Here is a 17,963-nt window from a genome sequence, read left to right as displayed (position 1 = left end):
GTGGTCAAACCACTTGTATTCTTACATCTTGACAGTTTGCTTAATAAGATAAAATCAGAGAACTATAAAAATGAGAGCTGAAAGGGACTCAACTCTAGTGATGCTAGTCTTCCCTTGAGGAATCCTCATTTTTTTAAATTTGTGAATTCTGCAGGCTATGTAATATGTCTTCCAATTTAAAAAAATATATTCATTTATAACTATCAATGAAACATGCTCAGTAAGAGTTGTCTCTCAGTAAGAGACAACTGGTATACACAGACTTGGTATATTTTGAGTCAGAAGTAAAGGAATCTGAAATTTTAGCTAGCCTCATCTTTACAGAGAAATACACAGTTTCTATCAGGGATTTCAAAAAACAAAAATAACTTGAAAGTACTTTCCCTCTATCTAGTACCCCAGAGATAAGGAGACCCTTGGTTGAAAATGTTCCACCTAAGCCCACTTCCTAATTTCACATATAAGGTATGTGAATAAAGTAGCCTGCTCAGTATAAACAATTTAAACAACATAAAACACAACCTCAAGTGGACTATTTCCACCAGTGATAAAAATAAGAAATGCTTCACAATATAGACGTTATAATTTTCTTTAAGTCTTTTTTTATTTAGAGATTTTTCTGGTAAGGAGATATACCATAGGAAAGCAATTCACTGGCAGTGAGGTATGTATATACTCTACCAAAATACTCCTTATTTTAACTGTTTTTAACTTTATTTACATACGAAGAAAATTATCAATGCATATCCTTGTTTCAACTATAGTATTAGCCATACTACATGAAATAAAATGAAATGGTGCTTGCATACAAAAACTGTTATTTGTAAAGGAATCTGATTGCAGGTTAAAAGAACTAATTTGTTTTTGGAAAGAGTTTAAAAGAATCACAATTTATCATGACCAAGACATCTGCACCATATTTTCCATTCCTCACAGCACATTTATTTCAGTAATTCCGTTATGTCGGTTCTTAGCATGAGCATAGTGTTACACGATTTTCGTACATATAGTCACATCCAAAACAAGTTCTAAAATTTAAATTGTAAACATTCTCATCATATGTAGAAATATTTCAATTGGTGTATTAAGTTTTGCTAACTGATCAAATTTGGGATATAAATGAGAAAGCCTATTCTAAATTGTGTAGTGAGCATTGTTCATTAATTACATTTCTACAATGTTAAATAAAGTAAGAGGCAAACCTGTCCTGTAAGCATGTCAAAATTTAAGTAAAACATTAAAAAGAAACAAATCTGTTAACAAAAGGGATGTCTTGCAATAAAGAACATTAGATTTTTTAAATCTATTATGATACAAAAATGTAAAGGGTAAATAGCATCTTTGTTGACAAAGTAGGAGGTAGCATGGATGCACCACTTTATTGTCTGAGAAATGCAACTGGAGTAAAGAATATTTCCTTACCACAAATAATTTCCAGGACTATGTACATATTTCTTTTAGAAATACTTGTTTAAACAAATCTCCCTCCACTTTTTAGTATAAAAAAAACCGTTCCATGTGATTTTAAAAAAACACTTACACATCTAGATAGAATAGTACTCTGCCCTATTTGAGTGAACAGTCTCAAACTATGAAGTACATGATATTTAATGCCCTAAGTTGAGTAAATTTAGTTTAGCGGTTCCTGGTATTATACAAAACACTAAATACATACAAACAAAATATAATATCTTATTTTTCAATGCAAGTCTTGTGGGGAATAAACAGAACTTTGATTCTGGTAACACTGCAGAAAATGTAATTTTCCAGTAAGTCTGTCTTTAAGTTATTCATGTGCAACAGTTTATTAATGACTGCTTACATGTCCTGATCTTTCATCGAGTGAACACCATTAACTGACAAAACTTAGTAAACCTTAAAAACACAGCTTCCGTCCTATATAAAATATATAGACTACTTACTGTTTGAAGTACTCAGTTTGCTCTGATGTCACTGTAATTCACTTTTCCCCATATTCCTGCTTTAGTATTTATAAACGGATAATTTAACGTGGCTTTAAAAAAAAAGACAAAGAATTTCAAATGTACATCCAATTTAAATTTGCTATTTAAAAGGTTTCCTTGTTCTATGAAGCTGCTTCTGCCATTAGTAGAGAAAATGAAGTTTCTGTAATGGAGGCAGGCTTTTTAAGTAGTGACGTGACTTCCACCATGCCAGCTCCAGTCCGTGGAAGATTAGCGTTTACAATGTGTCGTTGTAAGTGCTTAATCCAGTCTTCCTGAACAGACAATGGTCCACGAAAGACTAGGCCACAAAACCTATAGAAGAAGTTGATAACAGTTCTCTTAACATGACCAATTCCCTTTATTTAAAACCAAGTCACATAAAATCCATACACATAGGAGGTAGAGTTTACCATAACCTGGAGAAGCTACCATATACTGGAGCACTTGACAACAGTTTTTAAATACATACAAAGTCAAAATGATTTAATACAATATAAAACTGCCAATTCATAAGTTTAACAGCTATATTACCTCTAGTAATATTTGTAGAGGTGGGAACATTACTACTAAATTAAATTAATTAAAAGGTCTTAATGCCTATACATCTCAATACATTTAAAACAACTATAATTCCAAAATGTACCACTGTTTTCAAAAGACCCTTCCCCAATTCAGAACTCCTTAAACTGCATGAGGATGAGTATAGAAGGAGGTGGGAATGAGTTTGTATAGCTATACTTAGTTAGAAGTATGAGTGGAGAGAAAACGCATTCCCAAGAAGCAGAAACTCAAGACAATTAAGGAGAAAAAAAATCAAACCAAATCAAATTAAACCCAACAAAGCAAATAAATACCACAACAAAAAAAAGCTACTTTCATAAATCAAAACAGTATCACTGAGACTCTGAGATAAATACAAAAAATTTATTCATCAGTTGTTGAAATATAGTGTATTATGAGAAATACAGTGTATTATTTAGCCTGTCTCCAAAAGTTCATTTAGAACTTGATTGTTGAGAATGCACCTTCTGCCACAAATTAAAAATCCCAAATAAGTCAGCTAATATGTCTCAAAGCAAGTCTGAAGAAACTGAGCAGACTTGGCAAAATAGGCATATACCTGCATCGGAGAATGTAAACCTCGTCAGCACCATGAGGTAACGTTAGCATTTTCTTCTTACTTCCAGATCTTGACCTTGATTTCTTTTGCTTACAATCTAAGGCTAAAAAAGGGAAGAGAAAGACTTAACGTTTCTTATATATTCCAAAACATAAATACATACTTCTAGAGAGGTCAAGACCATCTAAATCAAGTTAGAAAAAGTCTACATTCTTTTGTGTACCCTGAAGCATGCACTAACTTGCAGTGGGGTCTTTAATTACAGTGATATTACCTGCATACATTCTTCTTGTACTACTTTTTCAAATAATGCTTTATCATACCAAACTAGAACTGAGAAAATGTAACTAAACTTAAAATTACTGAATTGGTCAATTATTACAATAGTAATCTTTCCTCTTATGGCCATAAGTCCATTATTTTAATATCTCATTAATCTTCCTTATTTTCAGGAAAATTATAATCTTTTACTTAATTAAGATCATGATATTAAATTTCCATTTGATTACTATTCCATTAAGTAGGTCTCACATGCTTTGAAAACCTAGTAAAAGATCATCACCAACAAATAAAAAGCTCAATGAGAAATCAATTTTAGGGCAAATACACTTTGAATTCTATTAATAGCAAATAGCTCTTAAAATTATATGCTGGCCCTATACATGAAAGGGCAAAAAAAGCTCAACTCTCAAATTTTAACTCAACCTGTATTGTATGTACAATAATATATGTTTAATTTTACTAAGAAATATAAATCCAGATTATCTCACAAAAGTTTACAAATGGACCAGAAATGTAATGCTAACTATTCTTCACATTTTTTTCAATGTACATTATCTCCTATCTATATTTTTAAAACGTGACTAAAATGGGAAAAAAGATTTTTATATTAAAGTCGATCAAAATTGTAGTGCTGTTTTAAAAATTTTTCAATTACTTGACTTCTCCTTCAATCACTTATTCTATAAAATCTAACTTAATAAGGGGAAAAAAGGTATTTTTTATAGGGGGAATAGACAGAACGTAACATTTTATTGGTCTTTGAATACAACTACACCATTCCTTTGGACAAAGGGATGACAGTATTCCAGGGTGCTGCTGGTCAATTAGCAGGAAGAGAAGGTAAGAGTTATCTCTAGGGATCCAAGGGGAAGGGAAACAAATGTAACAGAAGAGTTACACAAATGGCTTTTCTTCTGTTAACCTGCCATGTGAAATCCCCTGGAAAAATTCTAGGTAAGAAAGAATAGGAACTGGCTATCCAATGACTCTGTGAAATGAGTTGTTCAAAGTCCAGATTCCAAAAGAATAGATGCTACTATTACAAAACCAGTAAACACAGTTCCTTACAGTCAAGTAGCAATGCTAACAGAAATGTCATATAGAAAATTAAAATCCATGAGAAGCCTAGACAAATCTCATTCAAGCCACTGGTTTCTGCTTCTTGTCACCTGCCTTTTAAAAAGTAAAATCCTGCTTGGGCCCAGAGTCTTCCTTTGCTTATGCTCAGAAGAAGAATCTAGTAAGTAAAGAACTGTAGGAAATCAAGTTAAGTATTAAAGAATGGCTAATTCAAAACTAAACAACCAAAATCTGGAATAGAAAAATCTCATTAGTTTTCTCAGTCAAGAGCCTGGCACATAGTAGAAACTCAACAAATACTCAAAGGAAAACCCAATAATTGAACCTTTGACATTTAGACAGCATATGAATGGAAATTTGTTCTACTATGCCATACAGATAGCATCCGGTAGCACACCTCTGCATCATTTGTTTAAATGAATATGTTGCTAGCAGTCATATTCTTCATTGATCAGTCTAGCTTATATGTTGAAACTAAGTTCTTCACAACCAGCAGAAAGAGTGAGGTATCAAGTGCTTTGCAAGTAGCACCTTTTTCCCCCTAGTTGCATGGGTGAACAATCTGAATTTAAATGGACTTTAAAGCAATTCATACACTAGACAGAAGTGAAGAGTTTAGGAAACTCAAAGGGCTAAGTGTTACTAGATGTCAGCTTTTCTTTCCCTATCTATAAGGTAAACCACACACAATCCCTGTCTTTGTTATGTGCAACAGAGTAAGCATTTGGTTTATCATGAGATTATAGGTAGAATCTTACTTTGATGAGCTTGCTGGTTGTCAAAATTGCCACACTGTATTCAAATTCCTTTTAAAATGTAAATAAATTACTGTAGGATACAAACAGAATGCATTATAACAATCCTTTAAAAATTTGTTCACAGAATGCTAACGTTAAGGGTGTAAAGCAAATTGAGGGATAAGGGCAGAGGGTGATAGGCAAGTATGCAATACAATGTTTTATTATATATTTAGATGCTGTGGTTCTTTAAAAATGGAACTGGACATGTTTGCTTTGAGGTGTAGAAAGAATTTTGACTTTAATACAGGAAAAAGAATTTTTCTGACTTTTGATGTTATATGGACTCTAGAAACTGAGGTTCAGGCTATTTTATGAATGATCAGATCTAAATTTTAAATGAAAATGCCATAGTTTTTATAGTAATTAATATTTAAAGGAATTATGACTTCAGAAAGGACAACTCTCCCAGCATATGACAGAATCTCCATTACCCAGTGTTCTAAGTAAGTTCAGAGAACACATGCACTGAGCATCCCTTGGAAAACTTGTCCATAAAGTAAGTATATTAAAAAACCTAGGGCCTTTGGTAATTATCCCTAAATACCTTGGTGTCTTAATATCTCCATGATCACTTTTACTCTTGTTTTTTCAAAAATTTATATTTGAGAGGGAGACAGCACGAGTGGGAGAGGGGCAGAGAGAGAGGGAGACACAGAATCCAAAGCAGGCTCCAGGCTCTGAGTTGTCAGCACAGAGCTGGACGCAAGGCTCGAACTCACAAACCATGAGATCATGACCTGAGCCAAAATCAGACGCTTAACCGAATGAGCCACCCAAGTGCCCCTCCATGATCACTTTTAAATTTCTTATCCCTTGAAATGTCACTTATTTATCTTAGATGATAAAACATGAATACATTTTACAGGAATAGTTTTTTCTAATACCAACATCCAAACTTCACACCTGCATTACAGCCCAAACATTTTAGAAAAATCTGCAAAAAAAAAAAAAAATGAGTATTTAACATATTAATATGCACACAAAAGGGACACCCATATGGTATTCTCTACATGAAAAAGATGATTTACACAAAATGTTCCACTAAATGAAATAGATGATGTACAAACATATCTATTACACAAATGTTCTCATTCAACAGTTTTTATTATATCTAGAGGGAAAAGCAGTTTTATTCTGGACTGTACCAGGAGTCACTGGAACATTAAAACACAACACTAACACATTCAGTTTTAGTATAATGGGGCTTATCAATATTTGTGATAAATAGTCAAAAGTTTAACAAAGTTATTTACATTAATAATCTGCCAAATACATAAACTTACACAAAGTTTTTCTTTGTAATAGGATTTAAAATTTTTTTAATGTTTATTTATTATTGAGAGACAGAGACAGAGTATGAGCATGGGAGGGGCAGAGAGAGGGGAGACACAGAATCTGAAGCAGGCTCCAGGCTCTGAACTGTCTGCACAGAGCCCGACATGGGGCTCGAACCCACAAACCATGAGATTATAACCTGAGCCAAAGTCAGACGTCCAACCGACTGAGCCACCCAGGCACCCCTGTAATAGGATTTTATGTGTACACTTACTTGTTAGTGTCAAAAAATAAAAACACAAACACTTTTATCTCTTCCAAAGTATTTTAAATCTAACATTGTTTCTGTACTTGAAATGTATTTACACAAAATACTACACTGGTTTTAGAAATTCTTAATTTTCTTCTCTTGAGTAAAACTGCATCTTCAGAAAGGAACAAATTCAGTCATTCAAACCTTCCTAAGGTTCCTATTCAGGGTGGTAAAAATTGTTTAAGTGATTGATTTTAACCAGAAAACTGTTAAAAACACCTTTGCAGTTATCTGATTTATAAAGGATCTAATTTGCTACTGGGAGTATTTAACTTACTTGTAAAGAGAGTGAATTATACTGTAAGGCCATATACAAAGTTTTAGAATATACCTTTCAGTATATAACAGAACAGCTGTTTGATCAAATAGGAATGAAAGAGAAATACAATAGATTTATGAACCCTCAAAAAGAACACCAAACTGCTATGCTACAAAATATAACAACAACAGCAACAATAGCAACAACAGCAACAACAACAACAACAACAGTGTGTCTAAAGCACTAAACCAGATCAGTGAGAAACAAATTAATAAATAACACAAGAGATACAAATTCAAGTTTGTTTTCTTGAGCATTATTTAGTTTTATACCCAGAAGAAAAAGAATTTACTTTAGGCTCTAACATTATTAAGTAAGTACTTTTGCCCTTTCCACCTTACTGCCCATTAAATACAATTGTTTCAATGAAGTTCATGTTCTTTTTAGTTCACTACACAAATGATCTCAAAAAATGAGGATTTATTTCTTAGAAACATCTGAAGTTCAGTGTGGTAAAGGAGCACATTATAACTAAACTAAATTAACATTCACCTCCAAAATATTTTCATTTGCAATCATCCTCCCCTGCCTGTTTATTTAAAAGTCCCATTTCATCAGTTTTGCTCCTAACTGGTTGTTGGTATCTCTGGGGTAAAGTGAAACTTAATATAATGGCCAGGCTATACCTATCCAAAATAAGAGGTATGGTATAGCCCTACTAGAGGGAAGAAAAATTTCTTCTCCATCTAGTTGGTCTGTATAAGATGGGTAGGCAATAGCAGCTATGAGCTCATTCAGGAAGACAGGAGGGATAAAAAAAGACATAAATAGTTTAAATCATCATTCTACCACCATTAACACACTGGTAGTGGAGGAGGTAGGTAATGGCAGTGGAGAGGTGGGAGGAGAATGCATATGCCTGTCCCAAGGGATACACAAGTGTGAGCCGATAAACTCAATGCTAGTTGCCGTCATTAATCTTTCACAGTTCGTAAGTCCCAAGCACATAACAGACTGTGCAAAGAACATTTTCTTTCCCTCAGTCCCAACTGAAAAAGGAACATAGCATTTTGTGGGGGGGGGGGGGGGGTGGGAAGAATCGGGGAAGAAACCTGTTACCTTGGATAAAGTAGGGATGGGGGATAGAGAGAGCCAAATTCTTATTTCTTCAGTGTACACTCTTATCTTTGCATAAAGTACCTACAAAACAGCCTTCATGGGTATATGACTTGAGCAGTCACAAAGCAACCCACACTCAGTTTAACGCTCTTGTCGTACACAGTCTTAAAATTCTTAATTTTTTAACACAAGGCGCTACATCTGCATTTTGCATGGGACCCTACAAATTGTGTAACCAGTTCTGGGTCCTGAGTACCTACCACTCTAATGAGAAAGGCAGCCCTCAGCTCCACTTCTTAATCTCTTGGCTCATAAAAAAAAAATAGCTATTAAGAGAAGAATTGTTAAATCTTACTCTCTACAACCCATTAAAATGGAAAAGGACTTCCCTACTCCCAATACCAATTTTTTGTTTTTAGGTATACTGCCATCATCAAACCAATCATTATTCCCAAGATACATATAAAGCAGTTTAAGTGGTTTATTTTTATGAAAAGCAATGTTCCCCTTCTAATCAGAATTAAGCATATAGATAAGATACACAATTAGCAACCTCTGAAGTGTATTTTCACCATTATTTTCTCCTGACATTTCCCCTCCAAAATTGGATATTTTTTCAGTACTCTAAGTTACTTTCACCAATTTTTAGAGTTTCCATTCTCAATGACTAAAAACAGTAACTAACATAGAATCACAGAACAATCATAGCAAAGTTAATTAGATCCTGCATGATTTAACATTTTGCCTAGAAGAGGATGGAATGCAAAAATACTTGAAAAGCAGATTTCCTTTGCTTTAAGTATGAGGTTTATTGCTTAAAGTATTAGTCTAGAAAAGGTAGGTACCTTGAGTTTGCCCTACAAATTAAGAGTTATATTAAGGGCAGCAATAGCCAGGCATCTATGTTTGGCCCAGAGAATGAGTTCAAGCAAATGAAGATAGCCTTTATTTAAACTTGGGTCTACTTGGAAGAAAAAAAGTATATTCAACTTGTAGAAGTCTCTGCTATTTCAAAGTAGAGGGGATATTAGTAAAAGAATATTTTGAGTACTATGTCCCTAAAACATAAAGGGAAAAGCTATACCTAAGTATGATACTTTATCACAGATTTCTATAAATAGAGAAACTGGAGGCATACAAGTTTTTCTAGCTTGTCAAAAGTTACACACTAACAATACTCTGGCTATGAGTAGCTTACTAGTCAGTTAGGAGTTAAAGATAGCAAATTTATTATTTCTCTGTGGCAACAGGTAAATAAAAAAACATTTAAAATTCCTCCTTAACGTGGGTTGAACTTGCATGCTGTTTTACTAAAGCCAAATAGGCACTTACCAATACTGACCACTTTCCTAAGACTAAGACACACCTGAAATTGGAATAGACATTAAAATACATAACTAATCTGCTATAAATCACTTTTGTTTAGAATTATTTGAATATAGCCACACTCCCTGACATCTGAAAGTCTCAGTATTTCCAAAATATCATTTCATATTTAGTAGGAGTAATTAACTGCTTCTGACTATAAAGTAAATTAGGTAAGGAATCTACCTTACTTTAATATTGCCACTAAATTATTTTCAACATAATCATGTTCAACTTACATAGGGCACACAATAATTATAATGGTAAATCTAAAGGTCACAAACGCACAAACCCCAACAGATCTCTGATTCAGTTTTCTTATAATTTTCACATGTTTACACATTCCAGCCAAAATCCAAACTAAAATCATACATGGTGCTGACCAGGTATCCTCTACTTTGAGTTAACTTCCAGCTAAGGCCACAATTAAACAGACGCTCTAAACACTGCAGAGCAAGAATTAACCTTATCCCTTACATCCCAGACACAACAAAGAAATAGTGAGACCTATTTTTTCCAGTTCTTAGACACATGAAGGACCAGCAGAGTCTCCACAAGTCATCCTCTCACCTTAACCTCCAAAAGAGAGTCTGTGTATTGTTTTACTATTTCTATAAAGCCATTTAATGCTGATTACCTACATTCAGCTCTGCCTAGAACATGCCCTGTTACTCTAAGGTCTAACTATATCTTAACCCAGATTATAAACAGCATTAAAAAATTCATGTTAGAATGGAAATCATAACGAACACAAAAGATTATAACAAAGTTATGATATAAATATATTAGACATGTTAAAAAATCCCAAAACATAACAGTCCAGGTTAGTTCAATTGTTAAAAAGATCAAAACAAGATATAAAAAGCAAAACTCAGAAAATTAGTAACAGCACCAATAGGAATGGTAGGGGACTCGTTAGGATTTTTATGAAAAACAAGTGGCTGGACAAAAAAGATTATCAATCAAAGAGAATCCTAAAATTTATAACTAATGACATCTAAAGAGGGCATCGTAAAATGTAAATATTTTGTGCTACAAGGGTACAACATTTTTCGGGGTTCCATTTTCCTAACCACAAACTTAACCGATTCAGTACGTGTGGTTATTTGCTTTATTACAGTGGATAGCTGGATGATTAGGTGTTGCTGGATGAGTAATGAAGCCTAACCTTTTAGGAAACCCCACCGCAGCAGATTCATTAACTGTTTTAGTACAACCATCCTCCTAGTAACAAGATTTAAAACCTAAGCCATTTCTGTCTCTGTCCTCTTCTTCTACTTCTAATTAATCTGCCAAGTTCTGCTTACTTTACTTCCATAGTATTATCTGTGCATCTATTATCTTTCCTTTACATTCCTATTGTCATTGTCCTGGTTCAAGACTCCTAAAATGACCTCACTTATAATTTCTCCACCTCCCCACCAAATCCTTTGTTTCTCAAATTCTTAAAAAACAAAAACAAAAACAAAAACAAAAACAAAAAAAATCCTCCCTTGTTCCTCACTACAAAGCTAATTCCATCACCGTAAGATTGGCATTCCATGTCCTTTACCTGTTCACCTCTACTCCTGTTATCTCCTACTTCTAAGTATTTGCAATAGACTTCCACACTGTCCCAAGCTGCTCCCTCCTATAGGTATGCTCCTTCCCTACCCCTAACCCCATTTCCATTTCAATTAGCTATCCTCAGGGTCCAAATCAAACGTGACTTCCTAAAACCTTGCTGAGTCTTGGTCTAGCCAAAAGTACCAATGGCACTTACGATTTGCCTTGTATTAAAGTTATATATTATGTGGTTCTACTCTAAGATGCAATTTATCTCTGCAGTACTTACCACAATGCATAAACCACAGCATGAGCTAAAAGAACTGCTTGTTGAATTACTGAATCAATCAATTTTTTGTATTGTGGGCAAATGGCCAATCAATTTTTCGTATTGTGGGCAAATGGCCAATCAATTTTTCGTATTGTGGGCAAATAGCCCATTTCTTGTTGGCATAATAAAACACTTAGTATCCATAAGGATGACACTTATATACTCAAATGGTTAAATTATACTCAGTCTACAGTTTCACAAGGCAGAAATAAGAACAACATTTTAGAAACATAACCATCAAAATGGTTAGGGTAAAATCAAGTTTGATACTAATCTTCAATTACCTGGAAAATTTACTCAACTTGAACAATTTATTACTGTGCTAATCCCAAATAACGATACATTACTGTGCACATAAATATGTACAGATACAGACTTTTAATGAAGAATGGTACTACAGAGATAAGTTATAACCAAGAAAACACAGAAACCCATCTGTCTGACCACATTATTCCCTTATTTAAAAAAATTCTTCAATGATTTCCTAAATTTTTTAGCAAGCATCCAAAAGTATCAACCTTACCTTTCTGACATTACCATCTTCCCAAACACCCGCAACTGAATCTTTCAGTATCTCTTGAACTCGAAATTTCATCCCTTCGTGCCTAAACTACATTCTTTTCTCTACCGAGAACGTTCCACTTTGTCTCTTCTTCCTAAAACTACCCATCCTTCAAGCTCAGGGTCTAGCTGAAACCTTATAAAGTTTTTCCACCATAATAGTACCTTTGTGCCTATCCCACAGGATCCTAAGTATGTTTATGCAGCTGAAGCGCAGTCTTTACAGCCTCTAGCACCGTCCTGGTATGATCAAAGAACTAAAAATTTTGTTGAAAGAATGAAAATTTTCTTTGACTACTAGGTTTTACTTTCTCTCACTTCAAACATAATGACAAGAAACGTATGTGCATGAACTATTCTCATTTTCCCCTTTTTCCTTCTTTTTGAGGCTCTATTTAGTAACGAGACAAATTATAATGGCAGCAGGAAAAAAGGACCCAACTTAATTCCCAGCTCCCCTCAAAAGAAGGTCTAGACTAAAATAAACACCTTTATCTCCTACAGCACTTAATACTTTATTTCCATTTACTTGTATACTATCTCGCATAGGTCTCTAACTTTGATAGTTTTGTATGTGTTGCAATAATGCTTTCCTAAGTTCTTTGATGACAGGGACATGTTTCATGCTTCCCAGGTATCTTCCAGATAGCCTACTCTGGAGTAATTATCAAGGTATTTGCTTTAACTAGAAGCTAGTTTGCTCCTTTAAAGTTTAATCATAATAAGAAGATACAAATGTTCTCTTTGTACTCTTTCAGCCTCAATGCATCACTATAAGAGCATGCAATTTCCTCAAGATGCAACATTACAAAAATGTTTTAAAAGACACTGCAGAGACACTCATGAAAAGACAAGTAATTTAATGCATCTTGAGAGGCTTTCACAATACTATTTTTTTCTTTCCACCGCAGGAGAAAAGTGTTCCTATAGCACATTCCACAATATAAGAATTACTTTTCTGGTGGCTTATACACCCGCTCAGCACCTGGCACTGTGTTACACATTCATTAGCACTTGTTGTTGCAGGCCTCTGTGGCCAATTAGATCATTAAAGCTGAAAACAGGCAAAAGATCCTATTAAGTAACATGCAATCTACTATTCTATTTAAAAGTGGGTGGTATGAAAAAGAAAACACTGACTTTACTAAAAAAAGAATGTAGACATATTGCACTGGTAGTATTGACTGAAAGACTCTAGTGCCAAGTTTTTAAGTTCTCTTTTTCTCACTGGAAAAGTTATGCATTAATTATGATGGTGGTGAGTCTGTTGGTGTAGAATAGTAATAATCCTGCTTTACTTCTAAAATGCTTCACGGAAGTGTTCTGAAGATAATGAAATGAAACCCCTTCCCCAAATACATTTGCATATAAAAATGTTTTTCTTGCATTACTTTTTTAAATAACTAGGAATCTCTAATTTACTTTAAATATTACAGGTCAGCATTTTATTTAAAAAATATGATCTACTGATAAACACCTGAATACAGTGAGTAAAATAATTTTACATGCTGCCACAGAAGTAGTATTATGATTTCTAACATGTTACTATTGTTGATTCTGGTCAATACCAGTCCCTAAGCAAAAGAGTCACTTGAGGGGAGTGTTTCCAATCTGTGGGAAGTAACTTCTTGGTAAGTAGTAAATCAATTTACTGGGTCATGACCAGCATTATTTTTAATGAAAAAGAATAAAATAGAAATTATTAGAGTACATCACAATCACTTCAGGTGAGTAATGAGTGAGACCAAGTGAGTATGTGTATTAATGTGCATTTGTATTACAGGGTCAAGATGTAAAATGGAATTCCAATAAAAATGCTGAACACCACTGTTATTCTTTCTGCTTTTTAAGAGATAACATGGCTCTGCACCACTGTGCACCATTGTGCAAACATGCTTTCCTCTTAACTGATACATTTCCTTTCACAACAACCTACTCGGACTTTAATTATTTCCCCTTTCTTCACCTGTTGGAATTCACTTGCTTTGACCTCAAAATATTTTTCTTTTTTGGTTCCTAAGTGCAGATTAAGTTGATAGAATATACTCTGCCTTAAATAATTTTAAATATTTTAGAAATTTTAATAACCAAGGTACCATATAACTTATTGTCCAATCCAGAACACCTATGAAAGAGGCACTTGTCTATTACTCGGCCGCTACAAAAGGGCTAACCCAGTCAGTACAGTTGCTCTATTAATAACTTAGTGATACTGTGTTTTTAATACTGCCAGTATAAAAAGGGCATCACTTAATTTAAATATTATTAAACACAAAAAAGTCAATAGTAAAATTAGAAGTCCAAAAGCATTTAATACAAACTACATGAAATTTCTGATTTTTAATGAAAATTATGCAATGTTCTTATTATTAGACTATATAAAGAATTACCCAGGAAAAAGTCTGTATGACCACATAAAAAGTTAACCTAAAGAGAATAAATCTTGAAAAAGAAGTCTACCAATAGTGCAGTCTATGTTAACTGTAATAAATTCTTAATAGGTATGCCTTAAAAAATAATAAGTATGCCTTGAATTTACAATACAGAATATAAAGTAAACCCTTTGGAACTAGCTTCTTTAGACAAAAATTCATTTTAAAAAAGGTAAAAAAAAAGTTTCATAAATGAGCATCTACCATGGAAGGCACATGGAAATTATTAAACAATTATTGGAACCTGCCCAATGGATGACAAACTGGGTCAGTTCTGGGCAAAATTTTAATCTGTGAAGTTTATTCTTTTTTGTCAACTGAACTCTGTCCCAGGTATGGCTACCCTTCTATGTCTTTAATTCCAAGCTTTCCTACTTTATTATTCATCATTTCCTTTTACTAAAGTTAGGAAGCATGTTGTTTAATTAATTAATTAATTAATTAATTTATTTATTTATTTATGTTTGTGACCATATACATTAGTTTTGGTGTTACACAGTTCTGGCATATTAAGCATTTTCTAACTCTTAGGGCTTAGATTTCTTAGATTTCCTGATTCCCAGTTCTGTCTGCTTCATTTTTATTTTGTCATCTCCCCTTTCTCAGCTTTCTGCTAGAGGAAGTGTCCACAGATGATAACCTTTAGGGGATACACCTAAATACAGAAACATATATATAGAAAACTTTTTATCTGTGGATGAAATAAGTGCATGTTTCTGGGATGGGGTCCACAGCTTTCATAAGACAGCTATTGGGGGAAGTAGAGGAGCATTCTTTTGGGTCTATTCAGGCTAGCTAGGATATTTCTCTCCCTCCAAAGACCACTAGTTCCCACAGAAGAGGCCAGGAGCCGGTGTCTTCTAAGGAAGCTTTGGGGTTTATTTGGGGTTTATCATAACCAAGCCGGCCTTTAGCATACTGTAGGGATACCTAAGCTTTTTCTTCAAGAGTAGGCCACATAAATAAAATCCACATGAATGAAGACTACTTGAATTAAGAACATGGGTACCGGACATTCTTATGGAGGCTTTAGTCCTACCTATTTTCCTTTTACATTGCTTCAGTCTTGTGATATACTTAGATTAAGGTAAAGATTTTTTTCAAATGATTCTGTACTTTTTTCATGAAAACAACATCTACCTATTTTTGAGAAGTAATGCTTGTTACTCATATGAACTGATGAATCTCTTACAATAACCTGGTGGAACCCTCCAGAAACTACAGGTTAGGACCACTGACTTACACCACTGCAACTGATACGGAGGAAGAAAACAGGCATGTGGACTTTATAAATGTAATACAGAATGTTTCATTTGGAAAACAAAAAATAAGAAAGCTTATTAAAAAAAACTTTGTAGTTGGCATGAGCAAGCAGCAAAGACATCTTCTGTATAGCTCTACTGGTCAAGAAGCTTCCAAAAACGCGGGGGGATGTTTCAGAATTTCTAAGAAAAGGTGCATGAGTTTTTTATTTTTGTTAAAAGTGGTTATGTGCTGTGGAAAATACCACCCTAAGACTTTCTTCAGCTTTTCATTTCCCTTCTCTTTGCCTTAGGACTGCCAAACACACAACTTTTATTTTCTAACTCTTCTGACATTTTGGTTAGTATTTAATGATATTTAAAAAGTAATGTTCTCTTTTTTTTCTTGATGACCAAAGAAATCTATCCCCATTCATCCTATATGAACTTTTTCTTTAATAATGAAATTGTTTAGACAATAAAGTGTTCATTAGAATGCACCCCTGGTCAGTGGAGGGCTACAATCAGTTATTTATAAAGAATTAATCCTATGTTTTAAAAGATTTTCAGACGAAATAAAAGCATTTTTTAATGGCCTACAAAACCTGTACTGGAGAGATGCGCCTCACTGAATATTTGCAATTATCTGTCTGAATTGTCAGACTGAAATATTTTTTAAAGTCCTCGAAAATCTAATCCAGGCCTGTTTCTTGGGTCCTTGGCTCTTTGTAAGACTCATTTATTCAGTCTTCACCAGAATGCTCCCCACTTTAAACCTAACCTCTTTTAGGATTTTCAACGGCTTTTGTTCTGTATGTGGCAGACCATCGTGATTAAAAACAAAAGTCTAGGATAAGAAATCCTTGATTTTTCCACTCTGCTATTAATAACTACATAAATCTGGGTAACTTCACCTTAAGTCTTGACTTGTCTAAGACCTAGTGTTCTGTAAAACTGAGAGAATTACTGCACTTACAACTCATATGGCAGTGTGAAGGTTAAATGTTACACAATTCGGCTGCACAGCACAGAGCCTGACACATAGTAAGTGTACAGTGAACGTCAGTGACTGTGGTAGCAATAATTATGAAGTTCTGTTTCTACAGTCTTTTATTTTCACTGCCTCCCTGCCTCTAATGTCTGCAATCCCCTTTCAAGCCTGATGAAGGTAGGAGTAATATTATAAAAACTAAAACCTCACCGTAGGAGGTTACTAATCCAATAAAGTAAAACTCACTCTATTCTTCTTTTAATGCAGTCAACAGTCATCCCTGGTCATTTGTATATCAAGTCAAAGGATAAAGCAAAGAAGCAGAAGAAAGACATTAGTATGAATACAAGTGTTTCTTTGGTAGCAAGAACATATTGGATGTAAGCCAAGGGAAGACATGAGGAAGAACAAAAAAGTTGGGAAAACAGCAACTAGAAGGAAGCAGAAGGCAGTGATCTAAAAGAGCAAGAGAAATAAAAAGACTGGAAGGAGAGTTTTAGGCAAAAGGATTTATGTAGATATATTTAGAAAAGAGTATATTTTAAGACATGAGAGAAATGGGATTTGCTAAAGCAGGGTAGCTTGAAAGGCTACAAATGAAAAGAGCAAGGCGTTTTGTAGGGTAAGAAGCAGTATTACATATGAGTAAGCTAATACAATTTTTCACAGGCTGGCAATATGAAGAGTATCTGCAAGGCTGGGCTAACCAACCAAAAATAACACAGAAATGTGCATGTTGAGATTTATGTGTTGGCTGTATTTATTAATCCTAAACATAGTTTAGGAGTATTAAAAGAAAAATCTATTCAGTTGTCAACATGGGCCATTTTTAAGGCTTATCCCTTTAAAGATGTGATCTACAGACTAATGAAAACTCCTTAGTTTTAAGGTACATATTTGAAATTTCACAATAATTTTCTTTCCTAATAAAGCATTTCGTTAGGCTAGAACTACAATCCTTTTTACTAAAGAGAGGTTGCCTTACTGGAATCTACTCACAAAAATAAATTTAAAAATCAAAAAATAGTGTAATTTAAAAATCAATGGGAATTAGGCAGACTCAAAAGTCCCACACTTCTATTGGGTTATTTATTTATTTTTCCCAAATCAAGTCAATAGAAGCCAAATGAAAAAGAAGAACTTGCTTAAAATGATATCTAACAGTTTACAAGTTGCTGAAATTTAATGTATATTCAGACTCAACTGTGCTTACCAAAGAAAGCTATAAATATCATCTGAATTAGCACCAGTCTGGTGGGAAAAAAAGTGTACTGAATCAAGC

General features: G+C 34.0%; 1 protein-coding gene across 13 annotated transcripts in view; it reads right to left on the bottom strand.

Annotated features, from left to right (window-relative positions):
* Nucleotides 1-582: 582 nt before the first annotated feature.
* The window catches only part of ZNF644 (zinc finger protein 644), a 105,799-nt gene continuing 88,418 nt past the window's right edge, over nucleotides 583-17,963 (bottom strand). For 10 of the 13 annotated variants that reach the window (XM_047869040.1, XM_047869039.1, XM_047869043.1 and 7 more), the window contains 2 exons: nucleotides 3,088-3,190; nucleotides 583-2,279 (listed from right to left, as the gene is read on the bottom strand). In XM_047869040.1, coding sequence (XP_047724996.1) covers nucleotides 2,087-2,279; nucleotides 3,088-3,190 — 296 coding nt within the window. In that variant the 3' untranslated portion in view covers nucleotides 583-2,086. Of the gene's footprint in view, nucleotides 2,280-3,087; nucleotides 3,191-5,207; nucleotides 5,278-17,963 lie in introns of all 13 variants that reach the window. The other 3 variants (XM_047869050.1, XM_047869051.1, XR_007154455.1) reach the window with 2 other exon arrangements.

The sequence above is a fragment of the Prionailurus viverrinus genome, chromosome C1, assembly GCF_022837055.1.
Source record: "Prionailurus viverrinus isolate Anna chromosome C1, UM_Priviv_1.0, whole genome shotgun sequence".
Classification (NCBI taxonomy): Eukaryota; Metazoa; Chordata; class Mammalia; order Carnivora; family Felidae; genus Prionailurus; species Prionailurus viverrinus.
Note: the sequence above shows the minus strand (reverse complement) of the source record. Positions and strands in the feature narration are given on the sequence as shown.